Raw genomic sequence first — 25,127 nt, forward strand, 5'->3', positions numbered from 1 at the left:
TGTCAGAGAGCCAAGGATTTACCCAATATAAAAGTTGCAAGACATCAATCCTCAGAAAATATTATATATGACCTTTCTTTCCTGAAAGCTCCACACACACACACACAGCATCAATTCTACCAATTTGTTGATTTGGACACACGGGCATGATAAATTAATGCATTTTCTAATCGTTTTTGCGTGCTGTCAGTTACAAAATGACAGCTCCTGAAAAATTGGACTACCAAAACCTCCAAATGATAAATGCATGTGGTTAGCTATCGAGATGCCTAACATGGAGGCGGAACGCTATTTCCAACGGGTCACACAAACAAACGCAGCTGGGACGCACCCGTTACCTCGGCCTTGCCCTTGGCTGATTAACAAGGCGCTAAGAACACTGTGCAGTGCCGTGTATGAACCGCGATCGACGCGAACCACGCGATCTTGTTGGCATGGGCATCAAAACAAACTTCTCCTTGTCACAAACACACCAAGGTTACTAGAAACAGGCCGGCACCGCCCAAGTAGAACCGATCCGCCTGGTGATTATTTTTAGCTTCTCCACATGTGTGACAGCTGCAGTTTATTAGTGTTCAGCACGTGTGTGTGTGTGTGTGCACATGGGACACACTTGTTTCCCGGCGCTTCGATTGGTTTAAATTGTCACGACAGTACGTTGTACGGGACGTGTGTGGTTTTAAGTGGACTCGAAACATGGATGACAAATCGGTCGCGGAACGACCGTCGGGATGATGATGATGGTGATGCGCGCTCCAGTAAGATAGAAACAGCTCCAAGAGGGAGAACTCACCACAGCGAGATGTCAACGACTTTTTTACGGACTTTTATCGAATTAACTACTGTAGTGAGTCGTGACCCACGCGGTTTGGACAAATAGGTTGGCTTCAATTGGATGACTTTTAATATTTCACGAATGGGATTTTAAAATGGTGCGTTCGTTTGGAGCATCAATTGATGCTGTATGATTAGCACGCTTGTTAACTACCGCAGTTGTTCAACATTTGTTTGCGTCTTCTGAGTGATTTAAACTCCACTGCACAATGTTTTTAATAATAAAACGTTTTGCATGTCCTGGGTGTTGACATATAATAAACCGATCTTCGGATGCAGCTAGTAACTTTAATTTTCCATAAGAATCAAATAATATAAGGGTCGTCTTACCCTGGGTATAACAGTTCAATTCTGTGTTAATACATGATCTAACAGATCATCGGGTGATGAGGTTGATCGTCATCATTCTCATGACATTATCTAACTCCTGGTCTTAGTAGATGATCTAACAGATCATCGGGTAGTTAGGTTGATCGTCATCTTTCTCATGACGTTGTCTAACTTCTGAATCCTGGTTAAACAAGTTGACTACATATCAGTGAGATCCATCTACAGTTGATATACCAATTTTCTTCTGTCTTAATAGATGATCTCACTAGGTTGATCGTCATCATTCTCATGACGTCTGGTCCAACTTCTGGAACCTGGTTAGACAGATGGACTACATATCAGTGAGACCCATGTACAGCTGATATAGCAGTTCACTTCTGTCTTACTAGAGGATCTAACAGATCATTGATCGTTGATCGTTGAAGTTGATCGTCATCATTCTCATGACGTTGTCTAACTTCTGGAACCTGGTTAGGCACATGGACCATATATCAGTGAGACCCATGTACAGTTGATATAGCAGTTCACTTCTGTGTTAATAGATGATCTAACAGATCATCGGGTAGTGAAGTTGATCGTCATCGTTCTCATGACGTTATCTAACTTCTGAATCCTGGTTAGATAAGTGGACTACATATCAGTGAGACCCATGTACAGTTGATAGACATCACTGCCGAAGTTTTCTCATCCAATATCTTTAATACTGTGTTTTCATGATTAAAAGTATGTTCTACTTTAACAAACCAATATCCTCCCATAGTGTATTGTGTTTTCTAGTACAGTCAGAGTCTTCCACGATGTAGCTACGTTCAAGCGTACTTCATACTACGCCCGAAAAAAGCTGATTCTACAGTTCTTTAAGCAAGAGAAAAAAAAACAAAGAAAACAAATAAATGTAACCTCGCTACACATATCCAACTCCCTATAAACGTGCACACGCATACTGTTGCTGGCGTTTGGGATGCGGGAAATTCAATCTGCCAAAATTGGAATCCTTTCCTACGCTCAATACGAACCAGCACCGTCGTAATGTTTGCTTCTACCGACGGCTATTGCCAATACCGGATGAAACTCAAAGATAACCCGAAATAAAAAAAAATCCCCGCACCAAATAGAGTTTTTCGTGAACCAGGGTACCACTTCCGGGGACCGGGTGCACCACATCACCTTCCAACACTGTCATAACAGGACGATTCCATCCGATGGAAAGGAATGCAGTCCCAGCACTCAGGTTCAAACGAAACGGATCCTGTTGAGTTGGGAATGGTAGCAGCTTGCAAGGTGGTTTCGCCCGCAACCACAGTGCCCTGTGGGCAAAGCGTTCCACGGGTTGCGGTGTGGAAATCATCGCTTCCATCCGGCACCCGGGATCCTTAGCGCCGTTGTTGTGTCTTGCGCGAGCGGGGTAGTGTTTTGTGCTTGTCGGAAGTGTTCTTTTTTTTTCGCTCTCGATTCTTTCAGCATTCTTTCTGTCGCCGCACCGGTGGGATGATCCAAGGATATCCGCCGGACGGGTTGGGATGAATGTTGTACGCTGTCGACTGGCTCGGATACTTTCTTCCGTTGATTGCAGTAAACTTTGAAGCCCCCAAAGGAAGATGTGTATTGATGGATGCCGGTCGTGATTGTGGCCAACCGTGTTGTGGATACTGATGGTATGAAACTCCTGGAATTGGCACTCGAGCTGTACCATTGATTGTTGTCCATCCGGAGGATTTATGTTGTGTTGTGCTCATCATTGACTCAGAACTCATACAAAGAACCATTCGGAGCGGTTTGAGCAACTCTCCAATGCAACCCTGTCTCGAACATGGCTGAACCGGAAATAAACTCCTGGGCCCTTCGTATCATCTTTGGGCTTACACAACGAGACACATTCTTGAGAAATATCAACCAAAACGAGGAATCGAGAAATTGAAAGTGCAGGTGGGAATTGAGTTGAATTGCGATGGACGAAACATCCAGCGGGTATTAAAAGCCCTCTGTGAACTGACTTTGTCCAGCAAAAAATAATGAACGGTGAATTTTTCATTACGTAGACAGTTTTATAAAAAAGTAAACCAATTTCTATCGAATTTCCGCTATTTCGTCTAAGCGAATAACTTACACAACAGTATCTGTTCACTTTCACATGTAGAGTTTTATTGTAACACTCTCATATAAAGGCATTTTCCCTTATGAGGAAGTAGTAAAACCAACAGGTGTCTCTGGGAGGCTCCTTTCGCACGAGTCCAGCTGCTGTCTGAGTTTAATGTTCGTCGGCCATTTTATTGGCGTAGCACAACCGTAAGTTTACAGCAGGAGGCGAAAAGGGAACAGGTGACCATGTAACAAATTTCACCTCCACCATTCGATTGCATTCCTATCAGGCTATCGCTCGGTTGCTGTAGCCGACACCACCGTGTACTCGTAATCTGCTTTTGTTTCCATGTCAGTGTACACACCGGGTGCAGGTGTATCGGCGCTACAGGAGGTTGGTTTGTGTTACATTATGATGATTACTTTCCCAACCGATAGTGTGCTGTGCTAGTTTAATGGTTGAAACGAAGGAAGCTATGGTTTGTTTTAAAAAGGATGTACGAGAACGTATAGTTCTCGTTATGTTGGTTTTTACTACTACATTGTCTTCTCCTTTTACCCGTTTGTGTGTTATGTATCATGTCAGGTTGTAGATAAAGTGTTCTTAATTGAATTTTCTTCTTTTCCCTTAACTGTGTTGGGTTAGTTTCATAATTAAGATTGGGATAGAAACGATTTTCTTTTTACTTATAACACTTTTTTTGGTCTTCTTCGTTAGCTGCCTCTGTTTGGCACATTTTAATGCATCGTTTGTTTGAATTATCGCTTTGAAGTTGTGTTTTGCTCCGATAAAAGTTTTCTGTCGCCTTGCTGTCCCACTGTTTCACATACTTTTGACCCCCCATTCGTGTTTACTTCTTAGTTTAGAGTCTACCCTGACGCTAAAAATCGTCGAGCGTTTCTTGTTGGTCTTCTCAGTGTGGCTCTCCTATTGTTCATTCCCCTTTCCAACGGGTAAGCAAAACTATTCCAAAGAACTGCATTCTCGTTCTAGCTTACGGGCATCGTTCACCTTCTAACTAACCTAGCAACAGTTCTCGGCCATCCGTTGTTTGTGTGTGTGTGTGCGTTTTATTTTTCTGCGTCGGTTGTTTCTCTGTGCTGTCTAACAATTTATTATCCCCCGCGCTTAACTCGGTTGTTTTTGTGTCGCTTACTGCGCCAAGTTGAAACCATATTTCCTACCCAGTGGGGTGACACCCGGTGGCCCGGAATATATTTTGTAATTTATTACAACTTATCGGTAGTTTTCGTCCTCGTTCGTTTCGTTTTGGAAGCTGGTTTACTACCAGTCGTCAGTTGGGAGGGAAAAAAATACATAAAAGTAGATCAAGATGACGATTTCGTTTTGGTGACCTGGAAAAACAAAAGCACCGAGCGACGGGGAAGCGAGGGCGTGGATTGGTAAGAGCTAAAAAGTCCACTCTAGAGCCATGGTGAAGCACGAAGACGTTCCTCACGTACTGTGGACCACTTTTAATGGATCGGTTCTATCTTCGAATGGGAATGCACATGCACTTCTTTCCACCTTTTTATGATCAATTTATACAACTTCATGTTTTATTGAAAGCTTTCGTTTCTCACGCGTTAGTTTGTAACCAGTTACGAACGGGGCAAAAAAAAGCATAAAAAAAAATATTAAAACTCCCAAGACGCGACTCGAAATACTCGAAAGATAAAACTAACTGTAAGACAGAAACTAACTTTCTTACGAACGAAAAATTAAACTTGCTCAGAAAAATGAGCAAAAAAGCAATCAGTACAGCACAAACTTCCCGGCCAACTTTTTGCCACCTACCTACCTGGCCAGCAGTAACAGCTTCCGGTGGCGCGAGAATGAAATCGAATGAAAGTTTTAATTACAACTCTATTAGTGGTGAAACCGTCGAAAAAAGGTCCAACCTTGCCTGCCAGGTGCGCCCCGGGAAACGGCCCAGGTCGGGCAAAGAACCGGTTTCGGTTTCGGAGAATATTACCAACTAGCCCCAAACGTAACTATCCACCGAGCCGTTTTCTGTTGGGACTTAAAAGTTAATCTAATCGTGCCAAAGCGTCAACTAATCCGAACCGCGTACTTAGAACGGTTCAGGGGGAGCTTTCATAATTTCCCGCCCCGCAATGGCGGCGCTACGACACTTTTTCGTACGAAAGTTTGGCCTCGGAACGGCTCGGTAACGACGGTGGTGGCTGATTAGTTTGAAAGCAGTTAGCGTGAAGGTGGCGCTCCAGTGGGACAATTTGGCGAAGTTGGGTTTTGTTTTTATCTTTATTGCCACTTTTAGCGTGCCACACTTTGGAATGGCACTGTTTAAGTTGATCGTTTCCTGCCACGGTGAACCGTGAAGATAGTTTAGTGCATTTTGAGTAAATTATTCACTCAAATATCTTTACAAATGCGCTGATGCGAAGGAATGGAAGATTTCGCTGTGGGTAGTTCTTTAAAAGCACTTAAAACTCATTAAACAACCATCAATACAGACCTTGGACACTTGTTTGTCGAGCAATAAATAAACGTCGTCAGCTGCAAACATTGGTCGAGAATGGCTGGCAAAGAACTGGTAAGGATACACTCCTGTTGTGCAACTGTGCAGATGCAGCACTGCCATTACACACTTAACAGTACGTGCCTGTGACGATGAGTAGTTGATGATGCTGTATATCGATTTCTTCCTGATTGGTTGAGCTTGTTTTCAAGAAAACAGAGCAACCCCGAAGGAAAACAGCCACGCTGATCGTAGAAAAACAATTAGCACCCTAAGTGCGAAGAAAGCGTAACAATTGACGATGAGACGGGTCCGCGATGGAGTGTTTGCGTTCGATATGTGAACGGTGGAGCAACTGGTGAAGAAAATCACAAAAGTTGCGATGACAGATTAGCTGCTCGTGTGCGAGGACATTATTCTCGCCCTGTCATGGTTCGATTGATGGGGGGAAAATTAATATCTCTTTACGAAAGCGAAGCTGAAGCTGAAACTTGTTGGGAGACGATGTAATCTTGCTCGTACGATTACTTTAAGCAGTCTTTATTACACTTTGATTTTTCGCTCTGATTAACAGAGATGGTACTTCTGATCGTAATGGAATGGATCTTTGATCGGTTGTCCTTTTGGTCCTTCAACCTATTATTCAATAAAGACAAACAGCTTAGGTGTTTTCTTCTCAGAACCAGAGTGCGCCAGTGTGTTAAATTAACGTTCTGCGAAAACCCATGGGACTGAAGGTCTGATTCTTCAATTCTTAATCTGAGTTGTCGATGAATTCATTATCAGAACTAAACTGCTTAACTGCAATTTTTATTCTTAACACGTTGACTTGCAAGCCTTTTTGAGCGAAATTCTTCGTCAGGCCACGGAAATCGCTATAGCGCGAGCGCGAACTTCCGCATATGTCTTTGTGCGAAGCACTTCGCCTGCTCATCACCTGTGATCATTTCTCCCGATATGATACGATAAGAGCTTTATTCTTAAATACAAGCAGTTCAAACATACACAAACAAACATATGTTGTTGTTTATATTTTTAAAGAGATTTTGGGCCGATTGGCCACTTTCATCTCTTAGGATAAAAAAAAAATGAGGTTAGGGATAGTAGGGAGGGGGATATTGAGGATAAGGATAATTTAGGGTATTTGAGTTGTTGAAGGTAACTCAAACCTATATACCTCAGGGTCATCAGACCGAACAGGAGAGGAAAACAAACATATATTCTTATTATTGTATCGGTCTTATTATCCTCAATTATTTTTTTATTTGTCAGGTTTCGTGCTTGTGATCGAAACAACAGTAACAAGATCCGGTCAAATGATCGTAATAACGTAAAAACTCAGCCACAGATGAGTGAAGAATGCATCACCATCTTATAATAAATAAAAGGTCCTAGGTCGACCGAGAACACCCTGGATAAGGTGTACTTTCACTGTTTGGAGAAGGAAATGTCTTCAAAAGAATGTGAATTGTACAATAGATTAATTTACCGTTAGTTGTAAGCAATGTATTCGTACTCTCCGTATACGGCACGTCGAGCCGATTTGTTGTCACCCAAAAAGCGGGTGACGCAGCTTGGTGAGAAGTATCGCCGTCACCCACTTTTTGGGTGACACGGCAGTCAACGTGTTAAAATTAAATTCTTAAATACTTAAATTCGAAGAACAATTCATATAATATAAATTCTTGCACTTATAACAAACTTATAACCCCTTTTTCATATGAGAATACCTAAAAAGGTCCTCAGAAAATGATCCACGTTAAATGGAAGAAAGCAAGGTGAAGTATCCATAAGCCAAAACAGAACAAGGGAAAATATCAACGAAGATAAGTATCATACATAAGGATAAGGATAAAGTCGGATCTCGCGACATGTGAATTCAAGAAAGCGGATTAACACTCGGAGCCGAAGAAAAGGTGCCATTTTCGGTGTTATATTCGAGTTGCAAGGATAAACAGATACGGCTTGTACTATTAGTATAAACGATCTACAAGCTAGTTTTAAAGTTCCAAGAGAAAGATCCCAAGAGTTGTGAGATTTCTCCCAAATCCCAAACCCGTAATTTAGGAGCAGCAACCCAAGGAAATCATAAAATTGTGTCAACCGTAATGAACCTAAGCTACTTCACGTCCTATTAGCCACCAATTCCACACCAAAAAGGGAAACCTTTCCCCCGTAAAACTTGAGTAATGTTTGGAGTTTTACCATCACGCGCCTCAACTCTCGAGCGGACACATTCTAAACGCAGCAGCCACGTAAGCGCCACGGAGCGCAAACATGCGGTGATGGGCGCACAAATGAAAAGTTTCACACACCAGCAATGAGTAGCTGGTTTGCAAAACTTCACAATCCGCCTCCAGCTTTTTACTGCGGTGTGTGTGTGTGTGTGTGTGTGCTTGTGTGCGAGGCAGTGAGACTTCAAAAAATGGCACCGAACTTTTCCACTTCCCGCAGCGAAGTGAACGAGCGGTTCTGGGTCTTGCGGTACCGTGTGCTAATATGCTTCCCTGGGGTGGGTGTGGGTTTTTCCCTGCTGAAATGCCTCCGGGGCACGTAAACCCAGCGTGACACAAGTTTGTCAAACGTCAGTTTGTCTTATTGTGTGTGTGTGTGTGTGTGGGTGTGCTTTTTTTTTCCTTTGCTTTCCTTCCCTCCAGGCGTGCAAATATGTAATTCAACTTAATTATTTGAGCGAGGTGCACAATTGCTGTGCTTGTTAGACGTAATCAAGGGTGTGCCAGGCATTGGCGCGAAAAAGAGCAAAGATTGCTAAAGATATGTATATGAGTAAAATATTTTAGATATTTATTTAAGTATATTTTCATAACAATTATATATTTTCCATGTTTTGAGCTGTCAAGAGGGGTTGCACTTTTTATTTCCTGAAGCTCAAACACGATGTACCGCGGCGCGGCCCACAGTGGCCCCTTAATGTATTTTCAATCTCCCAACGCTGCCCAATGCTCACACAGGCCGTCGTGTCGTAAAAATTAATGGTACCATCTGCATAAAGAAATTGAATATCTACCTCCCATTGGTGATGTACAGCGCATTTCAGCTTGCATGCCGCCAACAACTGGAAACAGCGCCGAAACGGACGCACGCCCACAGGAAAAGACCGTCTCCTGGGCATTCCAAACCGGCCACCGTAGGCATACTACAGATAGCTTGAGCGACGACGAAAAAGCGAGACTCCCACTTTGGGAGTGTCTTTTCAGCCGTGTCCTGTGCAGTCCTTCCCACGCACGGTGGTGTCAGCATTTACGCAGCAAGTAGGGTCCGGGCTGCCGGAGGATGCTTTATGGACTTCGGGATAACCTCGCCAAAACCTCTGTCACACAAACCCATTGCGTTTCCCATTCCGTTTGCTGCTATCGATGGATGTAGATTTCATCTCGGGTAGGGCTTAGAACATCACCAACAAAGGGCCAAAACCCCCTTCACGCAGCAGTGTCCCAGTGTGTGTGTGTTGCCGAGCATTGCGGGATGGTTTTTATTTCCACCTTTCTCTCACCGTCCCACAACTTCACCCCATTGCGGGAAAACAGGGCCGAAGGACAAACAAGATGCTAGATGGTGAAGGTGAATGATAACAACGTTTTGCCATTGTGCCATTCTGTCAGCTTTGCCGTGTCTAAATCATGGTTTGCCTGCATCCGGCACACATCCCGGGCGCGCGGTGCAAGTGTTTTCCGCTTCCGCTGGAGGAACACGCCCGGCATCCGTGCACCGGAGCGTTTTGTCCTTCCGCTGGATATCTTTGCAAAACGGATAAGTCACCTACCAGAAAGTAGCAGCATTGGTGTGATATGCACACCGTTCCTCCTCCCACACACTACGCCGCCGCATTGTGGGCCCTCCTCCTCCTCCTCCTCGAACCTTACAGAACGCGTTTGTCTTTCCGGAAAAAGCTCCAGGGAGCGTACAGCTGGTACGGGCGTTGGTTCTGTGGTTTGCACCAATAGATAAGCGTAATCTTCTCTCTCCTCTCCGCAGCCACACACACACCCACACCCACACACATCCACGTGTGCGGGCACGCGTACTACTAGGACTTCTTGCACGCGGCATGTGTTGGCGTTGTGTAAGTTTGTGACGGTGGGAATGGGGCGGTGCCGCTCGTAACAATCGAGATGTTGCAACATGACAATCTTGTTACATTTTAAGTGCACATCCTTGCAACCCGCAGCGATGCCATTCGGTGGGAGTCAACTGCTGTGCTTTATTGTGACCGCACTGCACAGATCGATGCGCACACAGCGTATCGTTGTGTGTGTGTGGTTGGAGGCAAAGAATCAAAGACGAATGTTCTACAGTCGGTTTTACTTTTGTAACGTTTGGTTTGCAGTTATATAATTTTCTTATTGTGTTTTATTTTACTTTAGACTAGACTATTCTTCTATTCTATGCTCTTTCATTTTTATTAGGTAAAGGTAGTATTAGTATTAGTTCATTCAATAGTTAATATTATTTGATGTTAGCATTTCAATGAATTAATTTTGAATTGTTGGAGAGAAACCTTTTATGGCTTTATTCAGAAAGATATTTTACATCAAGACGGTAATCACACGGTATAAACTGTTCGGTTTATTATAGATTATAGTAAATGAATTCAAAATGAACTAGCTTCGGTTTATTATAGATTATAGTGAATGAACTCAGAATGAACTACAATTACTAATGAATTAATGATGTTTTAGTTTTTACGAGAAGATTAATATTCAATTTCCTAGGAAAAATGAGGAATTTCTTCGATTGATGTTTAATTGAAGAGCCTTTGTTTTTTTTTATAGAGATATTGAAAAATACACTATGGGTTAGTGATAGTAAGAATATTTTAACTTTATTAAGCTTCTTAACAAGTACACGCTTCATTCGTCGCTATTCTGGTACGGATTTTTCTCACCGAGAAAAAAAAACAGGACAAACTATTGCAACTGTGCTCCTGTGAAAGGACAACTTTTTCCTCCACAATGTGGTGCTAGGCTGGTTCAGAAAGGATGATGAAAAGAAGGCAACTTAGCACAACGAAAACCAAACAAACTGTTTGATGAGCTAACGAAGGAAGCGAACGCGAAAGTATGTTTTTGTGTAGGAATGTGATTGCTTTTTTTTTCGGCCGCGAATAGGCAATGATAGCGCTCGGCAATGATGAATGCATGGATGTTTACTGAGCCAGCTGTACGGAAAGCAATATCAACAGCGGCACCCCCCCCCCCCCCCCCCCCCCCACGGTTGGGCTGGATCTCGGTGGGATGTAAAATAGGATCGCCATTCTACCGATGGAATCGTTCTTTCGGATCTGAGCTACACCGGTAAGACAGGATTTTCACTTTCTACCTTGTGGTTGGTACGAATGAGGCAGAACAGTGCTGTTGACTGGCTGTGGTTATGAAGAAACCATGAAAAGCAAGCAGTTTCAAAACAGTAATATGCAACACGTAAAACGTGAAACACAACACAAGCTGTTTGATGCTTCACTTCGCTCTTTAGCCAAAGTTAATGCAGCAATACGAAGTTGAAAAGTTAACTACTGCCGCTGGCGCACGGATCGGATTTAAATTTATTTTCCTTAAACAGCAGCAGCCGTTTTGTTTATTCTATTTGGCAACAATCAACTATCTGGCATAATATTGTGCTATTTTAAAATGTATTTCATTTGGAAAAAAAACATAAGTTTCCTTCAGCATTACTTCGCATTACCATCAACGAGGCGCACGAAGGAAGCATGTTTGGCCTTGTCCCACTTCCTGGTCACCGTTTGGTTCTGAAACCATTTCTTACAAAAAAAAACACGAATAAAACACCCTACATGGTACTCGTCTTATAAATGGTTCATGACGCTCCCGGCTGTCGCCTTTAGAATAGCGAACGAAAGCCCAGAGAACGGTGAGTCGCGCCCGATTCATGACGGAGCACAGTTATGCAGGTTTTAATTTCATCCCCCGTCCCCTCCGCCCCCTCGGTAGACGTATGGATGAATGAAAATTGTTGGTTTAGGCGACCGCTCCCATAAACCTACGCGAGTCGTCTCCGTCAGAGGAAAATCGTTATTTTTGTTTGCTTTTTTTTCTTCTTTTTTTGCATAAAAGCTTTTCTTCCACAGAGGTGACTTTGGTTGATGGAGCACCAGGCGCCTCCATCGTTGGATGGATGGAAATTGAAAAGCTTTCCAAGGGGGTGGATTGTTGGGTGTAGCAGAGTAAAGCAACAATGAAGTGTGGTAGAATGCAAGCGTTTAGCAGCCACTTTTCAAGGATGTGCGTATTAGCTTGGAATTTATAGTATAGGGTTTTTTTTGCGTGAATTTTAATATTAAAATGTAAAGTTTAAATAACTAACGAGTAGTCGTTGAATCATTCTTTGGTACACTGGCAACATTTTTAATTCGAAATTTTTTATATCATACTTTTGACATTCATACGAGCAGATTAAAATGGTATCATTATTAAGCTGTTATATGTATTATATTTTAATCCAAAAGGTGTTAATAGCATCATGATGCACTTTACCGATTGCGACTTGTTATTTATCGCGTTCTGAACATTGCATGCACCTAAACCGGGCGTGTCTCGAGCCATCTTGCAGATAAAGCTGCTTTTGTTGACCCAACAATAGTTACCCGTTCCGTAGCTTATCTTCCCATGCGTACGGAAACTATACGATGCTATTATGCTGTTTCAGCAGCATATTGAGATTCCTGCTGATGCTTCATGCCGATACGTAGAACAATAGTTTAGCGATGTATTGGATCCTGCATGGCAGTTAAGAAGCCAACAGACACCATGAGCTGCATCGACCCATCGATCAACGATAAGCGTTGATGAGGTAATTGAGCTGCTCGTATCCAACAGCACCGGTGCAACTATTAATCTTTTGCGATGCGCACAGCAACGGTACGAACGGTGGAAAAAGGGGTTTCTACCGTAGCGTGAGCATCATCTCGCAGAAGGTTTCCTATCATCAGTCTTCATCATTGCTGTGTGACCCTTTTGCAGGAGCGATTTTATTATTCGCGCCCCCCGGTAAACTTCCAATGGACCGATTCCCGGTGAGAAGGATCGTTTGATCGGAGGATGGTTTTTTTTTCCTTCCTTTGGCCGCAACGACGAAAGATGCCATTCTTTATGGTGAAAAATGGTACGCTGAAGGTGCGCGCGCAATGATTGTAATAATCATGACGATAATGATGATGATAATGCATAAGCATTGTGTTCCACTTCCCAGCTGCATGCGGAAGTGATTTATTTGAGCACATCTATCCTTCACTCGGCATATTTTACTTGTTAAGTGCTTTTTTCACACGATTGAGATGCATGTAGGTTAGTGTTGGGAGTAAAAAATGATGGAATACAATTATGTCATAAGAAATATTAATTCCCTGAGCATGAGTTATGCTAGTAACTATATCATTTGGTTGTGGTCAATAAAATGGAATGTTTAAGCGTATAAAAATTAACATAAAATTTTATTTACATAACTTTAGGAACGGATATTAAAAAATGCATGATCCTTTATTATAATTGCAACCAACATCGCGCAGTTCCCGAAACAGACTGTCCTCAGCTATCCTCGCTAGCTACGTACTGACAACCGTGTTGCCAGCTATCGCCACAACTGTCACCAAGCACAGGGTGATTCATTCCCTACATAACAATTTTCACTTTCAAAAGCTCTAATGAAACGAAGATTGAATCATTTTAAATGCTCTTTATATCTACTCTATCAACAAGATGTTTTTTAATCGTATCTCTTCTATTAAAGCTTTTGACGTTTGGTTTGATAAAGGTCTCACCTTCTCGAAACATATTGATGTGATTGTGAGCAGAGCTCGGAAGAATCTTAGTACGGAAGATCGTCAAATTAGTGGTTTTACTATTGGAAAGTACTTCATAAATTAAATCTTTTCTCCCTTGGTCCGAAATAGTTTTCTTTTCATCGTCCCCGTACAGATTATTTCCCAAACTTTCACCTTCTTGGAAAATCCAAATTCCCACAGTTAACGCGATGGATATACGCCGAACGTTTCTTCGTCAACGCCGACCGAACCGATTAACGCGTTACATGAAGGAAAACTTTACTTTTCATCGTCATTTCCCCTTCCGTTGCCGTTCTCTTGTCCTTTCCCTTGTTGAATCCTCGATCCTCCTCCTGATTCCTGCTAAAGTTGCGCTTCGATTAGTAATATATGTAGGGAGTAACCTCATCATGCGTTATTAATGCGTCACTTCATGGGCCAATGCTGAGAATTCGGTTCGTGCTTAGAAGTTGTTGAATTTCGTGATTGTAAATATTTCAACATCCTTCGATTGGTTCGTTCCCGCCATTTCGTTCGCCACACAGGCAGTTTAATCTGAGAAACAGCACCGCCCCAAGCCTTCGGGTGGTTGACGTGTCTGTGTCGAGACTCCATTAGTGTGGTAGACTCATTTAGTCCTTCACGTCGCCGTGCCACAGTACTCGGATTATCGCATTTCGAGCTCGTGGTGGCACATTTGCTCTTGCTCGTTCAGCGTTCTACATTCATTTTACCTTTTCCTGGTATTAAGATCGAACGGGTATGTACAGTGAGTGATATAAGTATAATGGCAGTTATCGGTGAGCGGCATAAACCTAATCATTCAATCGAATAACTCGAGCCAAGTTGTTTCTGTGTAATCATGTTAAAGTAACAGTTGTAATGATTACAGTTGTTTTTTTTCTAACAGCTATACAATATACAACAGATATACAAAGCAAGTTGGAATAAGTATTGAACAAATGCGGTTTTTATGACGACAACTTAAAGTGTTGATTTCTTCACAAAATTTATATTTTTGATGCGATTTATTAAGAAATCTAAATTGTATTGCAATTTTGGTAATACAATCAGTTAGAAAATGTTATTTACATCATGTCTTTTCAGAGTAAAATAGTTGAAGAAAGGGGTTTGCTAATATGACTTCTAATTCTAAGCTTACAATGAAGGTTTTTTCGGCATGGTGAACATGTGTACAAAATAGAATGACCTTTAAAATAATCATTTGAATGGTCTTGTTTCTAAAAAAACTATAAATGGAAACTTGTCTCTATATTTATTTCCACTAGTGTATATTTCTATCCTATGCCATGTATATCCCTCTGTGTGCACGCACTTTGAAGAAAGCTTTGTCCCTAATTAGTAGCTGCGTGCTAGTTGATGACGTTCTGACAGATTATATCCGTATCCGTGGCATTGATAGTGTGCTTCCTTACCATGGTCAGCCGTGGAATTGAAGCTATTCCACGAAAGGTTACACTTTTAGTGTAATGAAACGTTTTACCGGCAAGGCCAGGCAAGATAAGATATGTTACAATCGTTCAACGGGAGTTCTTTGCAGGAGTTCTTTCACATTTCGGAGCAGCCTTAAAGAGCAGTCTTTAAACAAGGGACAACAATTGTTGATACTTCGCAAACGCATATTTATTTACCAACAGAACACAACAGAATTTTAATTTCATTCGTCCCTCTTCGCACTAGCCGGATTTCGGCGGCATTCGAGTGCACCAGCATAGAAAATCGCTTCATCAGCGACATCGTTCGATGGAGCGCAAAATTAGGCACAATTCATGCGATAAAATGTGCTCTCAATCTATCCCGCGTACGGTTTGTTGTGGCGGGTGACGGTGCAAGGTGACCGGTGTGTGCATATTGGCATGATGAAACAACCCCAGAGGGACCGCGAGGTTCGCGATTCCGCGGAAATAGAATATGAAAATCTACTTCATCATAAAATGACGAACGCACGGACGAAGTTTTTCCCCCCCATGAGGGGGCATGACGCATGGAATGGGGGTTTGTTGGTTCATACATTTTTTTTTCTTTTCTACGTGAAATAGGTTTGCGTGAGTGGGTTTTTTTTATTTGACTTGTTTATTTTATTTACCATTTCGTATCCGAAAGTTGGTTCGGAAAGGTAAGGTGCAAAACTTCTTGGAAAGCACAATATTAAGCTACAAATAATGAACCAATCATGTTCATCTTGCTCTTATTTTGATAAAAAAAAACACATGATAATGAAACATACCGACAGGGGGAAGATAAAAGGGAGTTTGTTATTTTCAAATATTGCTGCAATGCTAGAATTCATTTGCATCAGATTTTCATTCTAACACTCCCGCACAAATACCCGCCCCAAACGACAAACAAACAAACAAACAAACAAACAAATACTACAAACTTTCAACTTTCCCTGCGTGCTGGGGGAAAATTAATTTTCGCTCGGAAACGTTTGCAAAAGAAAACATAAATTCCTCATTCATGTCTCGCGGCACTGGTTCGCATATCGACAAACAAATCCTCACTAACAGACATTACCGCGTACACGTGTGTGTGTGTCTCTGTGTGTGTGCCCCCCGCGGTTTGGCCGCGTTCCCGTCGTCGTCGGGTAGATAAATCGGCGAACCGTTTGTTTGTGGCTGGCTGGATGATAAAACATTGCCAACAGTTGGCGCGTTGAGATGGATTTCAACGACCTGGCCCTGGTGTGTTGGTAGGCGATCCTCCGGCTGGGTGAGATGCTCTGGTGCTGAAAGATTGCAAATTTAGTACCATCGAAGAGTCGCGGGGAGGGAGGTTATGGGTCCGGGCACGGATGGAAGGAACGAGAACGATGTTCTAAAAATAGCACTATAACTCCGGTGAATCCGGTGATAGAAATTCCGTGCAGATGGGGAAATTCATTCGTGCCTTGGTACACCGAAAACAGATCAAGCGGTACAGTACGTTACGAGTTATTGTCGCCACTTACAGGGGTAAAGTTGCTAACAGATAAAGCTTGAATCGGGACATTATCCTTCTTAAAGCATTTAAAGCTAGTAAGGAAGAGGTATGTGAAAAATATGTGTTTTTTAATTAACATTTTGTTTCGTAACATACATACATTCTTCTCATATCAACATCGCACAATTTTTGTCGATTACTGTTGGCTGGAAACGTTTCCACCATTGTGGAGATGTACAAAAACGTTCTCTCCGCTAGATTCAGGTGCTACCATTGCGCGCAAAGATTCCAACGGATGGAGGGAAATGATCGGTCCTTTTGTTCCAAACTGACAAACGGAGTAGCGCAAGCTAAAGTAAGCTTTCAAAAGGGATTAAAGTATGGTGGAAGTTTCCTCCATCGCATGAGCCGGATGTGCAGGAATATAAAGCATACGGAAAGCGGACTATCACTTTCCCCTCATTCATTGCGAAGTTTGCAGAAATAGTTTAAAGGGAAAATAATAATCGATTCTGTTGCAGAATGTTGCAAAAAGATGCAGGTTAGAAAAAGCTTATATGTATGATACTAAAGACTTCATATTTAAATTTTATAAAAGCTTCAATACTAGCTTGTTACTAGATGTTATCAAAGGCTTGATTTTTCATTTTTTTCCCAAAATCAAAAATATCAACAACGTGCATTAAAGCTTCAAAAGTGATTGTTTGCCAACATGATACTGATCCTCACCTACGCTGTTCACATCAAAAGCGTTGGGACAAGAAAAAGTTATCCAAAAATTCGTTCAACCGTTCCGTGGAAAAACTCTGCCCAAGTACGCCGCTTCAAAGTGAATGCTATTGAACAGGTTTTCGCTGCCTCGCTGGTTTTTTTTCCTTTCCTTTCACACACTGATTTTTTCTTTGTACGACCAGCTAAACCTACAAAACTTCACTGGAGCTATCCCATTCATCTGGTGCCCGGTGTTTTTTTTGTTGCTGTTGGCTGCCTTCAACCCAAAATGCGACGGCTCGGTCGTGGGTAGAGTGGCCCGGATAAATCAAACTACGATCAGCAGTGAAATAAAATCTCCATAAACAACGGACAGCTTTCGGACAAGTTTCTCCATTCGATGAAACGCTGAATCGCACGTCAGAAGTGGTGCCTTTTTGGTGAAAAAGAATGGGAACACAAAATGAAGCGAAATGTGAAGCTTCTTTCGCGTGGTCGTATTGATAAGATGTATGGTATTCGCTTGATAGATTGGCGAAAGGATTAACCAAAAAAATCCACACCAAAAAAGGGATAAGCCAACATCGCTCAACAGATTTTCCACCCGGGGAAAAGTTCATCCCACTTGTGCCGGTCTTTGTTGCATGTTTTATTACGCGCAATTTGCAAGTTTGTCTCGAAAATCAAATAAAATCGGGTGCCTAATGCTGCTGTTACACGTGTGCTGTGCCCTACTGCAAGGTACCGCCGAATGCTTCCGTTCCGAACCAAAAAAAAAAGGGTTTCCGATTGAAGAAAGAAAAAAACAACTAAACTAAAACGAATACACATTTCACTGCATTGTATGATCCATTTTTTTTGTTCGTTTTATAATCCCCTTCCATCTCGCATGAAAGGACGAGGAACATATTACGGCAAACCTTCGGAAAACGATGCGAGAGCAGAAATACAAACATTAAGCACACAATGGTTAGCCGGCCACATTTTTATCCCTTAATGTCGAGAGATGGGCTGGCGCTTTCATGTCTTTTGGGGTGGTATGGATTGTGTTCACATTTCGTCGACGTGCTGCTGTGTTCCACCGACTTCCATTCCACCAAAAAGTGCTATTGGATTAGATGTTCTCGATCGAACACACGATGCTGCAATACCCAATACCGGTGGGCAGTTTTCTCTAAAAAGGACATCGCTGCAAAACACATCCTGCCCCTTTGGGATCTAATGCTACAGAAAACGTTTCGCCAGTGTGTGAGATTTTGACCGGTTGTTTATTAAATTTGTCATAAAAAGAATGTGATGCTGTGAAGCTACGGAGAGGATGGAGAGTACGGACTACGACCAACTCGTAGTATCACGATCCAATTCCTATCTACAATGATACGATCAGTATTCGATTGCTATAGTGTACATTAAAAGTTAAAGCATAAGAAATGGTTTTCATTTGCATTCACATTGACTTTTGCTTTATCAGGTTAAACTATTCTCCAAAACTTCCACTGATGGTCGCGACTACTTAAAACAATAACTCAACGATGAAATCATGCGAAACGGAAAATATGGAAGCGGAATTCTAAATTATAAATGCTTACATCTTGTGTTTCATCAATTTTAATCAAAACTAATGACTCTAATGAATTTCTATTAGGTATATTAATGAATATCTGAAGAATTTTAGAAGAATCTTCATGGAATTGTAGCAAAACTATTCAAAATTTTATGTTTTTTTATAAATTGTCTCAATAAACTGCTGCAGACAGTTTAAATAACCGACGCATTGCTACTCTGAAAACTGTATTAGTTACATCCTTGGAATCCTTGAACTATTTTGGGCAAATCCTTGAAAAAGAAAAAATGGTAATTTCTTCTGGAGATTCAATAGTATTTGGATACTACTAGATACTTCTAGATCGAGTTCAAGAATGTTAAGAAATGTATAGATTACAGAGAATTCTGAAGGTTCGTGAATCTTCCGAGAAGATCCTCTAGAGATTCATATGACTAGCTCATTTCGAAAGTGTCATTAAGCACATCGCTAGGCACATTCAATACCAATAGTGATAAGCAAATTCCACATAGGAACTCCACGAACTCCATTAATTCCAGTACGGTCGCAAGAGAATCGAACTCTTTTCTTTCTTTTTGTAACCAACTCGGCTCACTATTTACCCCCAACCCAACCGAACCGATGCCACTCATTCACACCGTTCCTCCTGTTAGAAAGGACAAAGGAAAACTCGTTTTCATTACCCACAGGATTTTAGCACAGGTTAGGCCACCAAGCACGGCAGCAAACAGAAAAAATCCTTCCACTGGAGTAAACGGGAAAAAGGGTCTCCGAATCGAAACGCGAACCGTACTAAAATCGGATAGACGTTGTTAAACCATTTCCTTGCGCTGGCAATGACGATTAGGTCGGAAGGCATTGAAACGGGCAATAATAATGTTGTGTAGCTGGCCGAATGGAAGGTGCTGGCCGTTGAATAGATTTGAATTGAAATGACGTTCGGTAGTACTGTACCGAACGGGAGCTGGCAGTTGCTCGCGCTGTTTCGGGTGGGTTTTTGATTAGTTTTCCGGATGGTTATTTCCGAGATATGGTACCGATGGTTTCATTTGATCATCGTGCACGGGTGCCCACTCCCGGGGGCCATAATTTCGAAACCCCTTTCTGGCTGCCTGAGACCTAGCGCTGGTCGTAATTTCGGTTTGGAAATTGAACCAGGTTTGGAAGGACCTTTGCAATCGGGATTGGTAGTGAAATAATGATTTACAGTCAGGTTTTATTAGCGTTCGACTGATTGCAGGAAGTTGTTGCGAAGATTATACACTGGCCTGGCCTGGTCTGTTCAATCGGAACGTTTAGTAGGCGTAATCTTTACAGCTTGTGGGTTTTCGGATGGGTTAATTTTAATGATTTATTGTAAAACCATGCTACAAAACTGGCAAAGTTTAGATGGTGCGACTCAACAAGGCATCGAGTTTTAATTGTTGCAATTAAATTGTATATTTGAACTGCGTCCAGGCTTAACCGTCCAAGCGCTTGCTCGTACTTATCCACACAAACAAATGCCCTTCACAAGACAAGACAACGCGGAATTGCACCTTTGGCAAACAGTGGCGAACCAATCCGCCAGTCCCGCAGCGCACAAATCGCGCTCGGCATTCCAGTTTCGCAGTGCTAAGCGTGTGCTACGACTGGCTTGATTTCTGACCGTATTTGCCCGGCTCAAGCAAATAAACAAACAAACAAATCTCATTCAAACATCCCGTGGTGGTACAGTTTCAAACCGCCGCCCCCCCACTGCCCCACAGGGTTAATTGAACGTTCGCAGATCGAGACAACAGTGGCAATTGGGGGCATGATTTTTATTCTCACATACACACGCTTTTTCCGGCGCGTAATGAATGAAATTTTACACGCGCAAACGATAAATGTGTGCCAGCTAACGAGCTAGAAAATGGCCACTTTTAGGGTTTTTGTGTGTGCGTGTGGTGTGTACATGCGCACACACAAGGCTGCTGTGGCACAATTGGATTAGGGGAGTGTGCTTGAAAGAATTAACAATCAACGCGTTCATGATGCGCTTCAATGGAAAGCTGTCGCGCGTTTCGTTCTGTACACACGCGTAAAGCAAGAAACTTCAGTGAAAAAATTAGGTATTTTTATTTAGTCCTTTTGTTTTGTCCTTTCGGTGTGATGTTTTTATTCCCACCGTGATGGTTTTCGTCTCTTTCACCTTTCACTGCGCACGGGGGCTAAAGGGAATTGGTAAACACAATTAAAAGAAGTTAAAAACCATTCTTTCTTATCGCACCCTTCGGGGTGGGGCAAATGTGCGCGCGCGTGTGTATGTGCGTTGTATCCAGCGCACAAGATAAAGCAGCAAACCAGCAGCAGCCCCGGGTTGGTTTTGTTGGCCTCTAAAAATGGATGTTGCACCCGGTGAAAGCAGAGCACGCTGTTTGTAGGCAAATTGTTCCACACACACATCCTGTCACGAACACACCATCACGCTGCCCCCCCGGGGGGGGAGTAAAGTAAAGTTGTAAACAGTCAACTCTCGGTAGGTAGTGGAATGAAATTAGATGGCAAGATAGAGTAACGTTGGTTTCTTTCACTTGGGTTAAGTTAAAAAAAATACCACAGCTTCTCTTAAAATGATCATTTATATTATTTACATTTCGGATAACCTTTAACGTAGGCTGTTTAAAGAGAAGAAATTGATTTTGTTTTGTTGTATTTTACTTTTCTTCTTTAAACATTCACAATTGTTACCTCACGTGCAAAATGTTCCTCATGAAATTGGTTATTTGAGTTGATCCTTTGTTCTCCAAGGGTTGCAACCACTCGCCGGTAAATAAAACGTAATGAGCTGGTTTTGCTTTCTCGTGGTAGTTTCACTAATCTCTCCGCTTGCTTGCTGTTGCTGAACCCATTACAGTTTCAATCCAAGCGGTTTTACGGTGTTGATACAAAGTTGTGGTCAGCTTCTGCGGAAAATAAACATAATACGGTGATGTATGCTACAAAAAAATAAAAACATCACTAGAAACAAATTTGGAAAATAAAATTAAAAGTTTCTGCACGACGTACATGAGCTTGCTAAATTGCGATGTATGAGTTTGATTACACATTTAAGGTGAAAATGGTTTGTTTGTTTAACTTAGAAGTCCTACAGTCCTTTCGACAAACATAAAACCTTCTTTGGTTATTTATTTTTTGTCAGATCACTCTAAAATGTGGTCCTAAAAAGGTGGTGATGTAGAAGAGTTCAAGAAACTTGTGGGTCCATATTTCGTTGTGAAATCTAATAAATTAATTAAAAGACAAGAATAGTTATTAGGAACAACCAATACCATTGAAAAAATTAAGTAAATAGTGAGCTAAATTGTTTGTCAAATTTATTGAAACATGATTTGTTTTGAGCACTTTCAGAATAACATAAATAACATACTCAAACTGCAACTAGGGCCGAACTTTTTCGCTCATTTATAATTCTGTTCATATGAACTCATATGTCATTTATAATTCTGTTCATATGTTTATGTTCATATATGTTCGCTTATCGCTATATAAGCGATATATAATTTGATTTATATTTCTCTAAATTATAGTATTTAAATTTGAACAATTGAATATCCATTATTTCATATATTATAAATATTTTACGAATTTATGGTGATTTTTATCATAAACTAAATTTTCTTGCATACATTCACGAACATTTTGGGAAAAAAACGAATAGGGGAAATTACAAGTAGTGTTATATATTTGACAGTCACTGTAGGTTGGTGTTACAGGTAAATCTAGCTTATTTTGAATTTCTCAACAAAGCCCCAAGCTGTTATTGAGAAGGTTGTTCGAGTAAATGAATGGAAATCGCTAAAAAGGCACTCATGTATTTACAAACATGCTAAACTAAACAGTCCGACCGACATGAACTCTTGTTGAGTGTCGATGCCGACAAAAAAAAGGTTGAGCAGTTTGCTGTGAAAGACCGAAAGAAAGTTCCGAAGAGCTGAGATATTTACACTAGCTTCAACCAAAGAAACCGATCACACACTCACTGGCTCTAATGTGGTGATTCGAAGGAATGTTTGAGGATGTAAAATTCCAAGTTGCCCAAAAAGAATGGAGCTTATTCGTGCTGTTTGCTTTCAGTTTATGCATACAATGTTCGCAGTATTTAAATCATTTAATTAAAATCGACCTTCTTTTGATGTTTAATTTCAGATCAAAGCCTACGAAAAGACAGAGTGCCATGACGAGAGGCGGAAACAAGCGCGAGATATCTACGACAATTACATCATGAAGGAAATGCTGTCGCACACACACGTAAGTTGAGAGGATCACAGCAAATCCACCATCAATAGATCCAATTATCTGAACGATAATAGTTATTCCTGTTCGTCCTTTGCCTCACGATGTTAATGGTAATCACGTTCTCCTCTTGCCAGGAATATTCCAAGGAAGCGGTCGCACACGTCCAGAAGTATCTGATGAAAAATGAGGTGCCAGTGAACCTGTTCGAGCCGTACATCGAGGAAATATTTCACCATCTGCGGGGCGAACCGTTTCGAAAGTTCCTCGAAAGCGATAAGTATACCCGCTTCTGTCAGTGGAAAAACCTGGAGCTCAACATACAGGTAGGCAGCTGTTTGAATGTGGCGAGACGATTACGAGCCAAGCCGGTCGCACTGTAACGCGATGTGCACCACGCGGGAAATGGAGTGGAAATTTGATAATTCACCTCGTGATCCATCCATTCCCCGCCTGGTCGCTCAGTCCCTGCCTCGAGTTCTGTTCTCAAAGTCGGAATGCAACGTTAGAATGTTTCGTAGCAGCAGCAGCAGCAGCAGCTGGAAACGGATGGTGGATGAAGCTATTTTTAGACGGTCGCTTTCGTGTCCCACCGGGTGGGTCAGTCGGCAGGGGATGAGATTTATTTGGAAAGGGAGAGAGATGTGGTATTGTGTGCCAAGTAAATGGATCCCTTAACTGGTCAACGTCGGTGATGGGGGTTTGGGTCCAGCTGGTTCTATTTTTAGCACCACGGGCTCTTATGTCGGAGGTCCTTTGGACATATGCTTACCAGGCGAAAGTTATATCGGAACGCTACTGTTCCCCTTTGAGTCTGCCACATCCGTTTCGTCATTTTCGTCTGGTGATGTTGCGTATCCTAGAACAGGACGACACACGGTGCAGGTGCACGCTGTTGAAGTGGTGTTATTCAACCGTTCGACGAAAGAGTCCACTTTGGTCCCGGAAATTCCTGGAATTTTCCTGATCGATTGGATTTATTATTATCCAACACGCTTGCACGCTAATATTAATCGTAAAAAAAGAATTCGAGGTTATCATATTCATTCAAACAGTTCAGTTCAAACATTAAAGTCACGCTCTCGACCGCTCTCTTAAAGTATTCCCAGTTGAAGCGATCACATGTAAAAAGCAAAAAAAAGAGCTTCAATTTTGCGACGAATGTGAGTAGTGCAGAAGGGTGAAAATAAAATATTACCTCCCACAATCCACTTAGCACCGCTCGAAGGTGTTAGCTTCCTCGGCCACAGTTAGACTTCGTGTCCGTGCCAACACCCCTAGCAGCCCTTGGGGCAAGAGTGAAGCCCTTTTATCCGTTTTGCGCGGGATGAAGAAGGAAAAAACAGACGATCGCCGGTTGGTATTTCCCACAAGTCAGCAGAATGTTCGAATCCCCGAGGCTTGTGCTTAGTGTCGCGAAACGAAGGTTTTTTTTTACGAGTGACCGGGCGCCTCCATTGGATAAGATCGATCTTTTGGGTTTATCCTTTTGCCGTGCGTGGCCGTAGCTGCTAGACATTCCTCGGTTGGTGTCTTGTTGGTGAGTGGCTAGGAAGCGTAAGTTCGCCCGCCAGGGCAGACAGATAGTGGAGAAATCTGATTAGAATATTGGTAGCGGGTTTGTGTGCCGGTAGCAGCCGACGCTGACGTGGCGACTGCCGACTGTCCCGAGATAAGCTTTATCACCGGGAGGAATAAAATATTCTTTTTTTTTTGGCGTACTGTACGGCACTCTCACGCTGTACGTGAGAAAGTCGCACACGTTCGCATGAAGAACGGAGATAACGGTACGGATTGGCTTGTTGGTAATTTTTGCATTCAGATCAGCTTTCAACGGGAAATATCACTTTGAACACAAGCCGGGTTTGCATAAATATATATGTGATGCGACTCGTTTGATGGTGATAACCTACGCTCGTTACAAGTTCCATCGCGTGTGGCAGCACGGTTTATCATACATTTTCCCCGTTTTCTAAGCATTGAAACGGAATTCTAAATTCCCCATCGGTGACAGCTTGTTTGAAAGCTTCGTAACAAATCCTCGCCCACTAGCGGAGAAGAGGGTCTGTTTTTTCCCGTTCATGTCACACATTCACACCAAACCAGCGTTATTTTCATGTAGATATGG

At 42.1% G+C, this 25,127-nt stretch overlaps 1 protein-coding gene across 9 annotated transcripts in view; it reads left to right on the plus strand.

Moving 5' to 3' along the window:
- The window catches only part of LOC128298808 (G protein-coupled receptor kinase 1), a 99,513-nt gene that overhangs the window by 59,486 nt on the left and 14,900 nt on the right, over positions 1-25,127 (plus strand). For all 9 annotated transcript variants that reach the window (XM_053034594.1, XM_053034598.1, XM_053034597.1 and 6 more), the window contains 2 exons: positions 22,913-23,014; positions 23,137-23,325. In XM_053034594.1, the coding sequence (XP_052890554.1) occupies positions 22,913-23,014; positions 23,137-23,325 (291 nt within the window). The remainder of the gene's footprint in view (positions 1-22,912; positions 23,015-23,136; positions 23,326-25,127) is intronic.

The sequence above is a fragment of the Anopheles moucheti genome, chromosome 2, assembly GCF_943734755.1.
Source record: "Anopheles moucheti chromosome 2, idAnoMoucSN_F20_07, whole genome shotgun sequence".
In the NCBI taxonomy this organism is placed as follows: domain Eukaryota; kingdom Metazoa; phylum Arthropoda; class Insecta; order Diptera; family Culicidae; genus Anopheles; species Anopheles moucheti.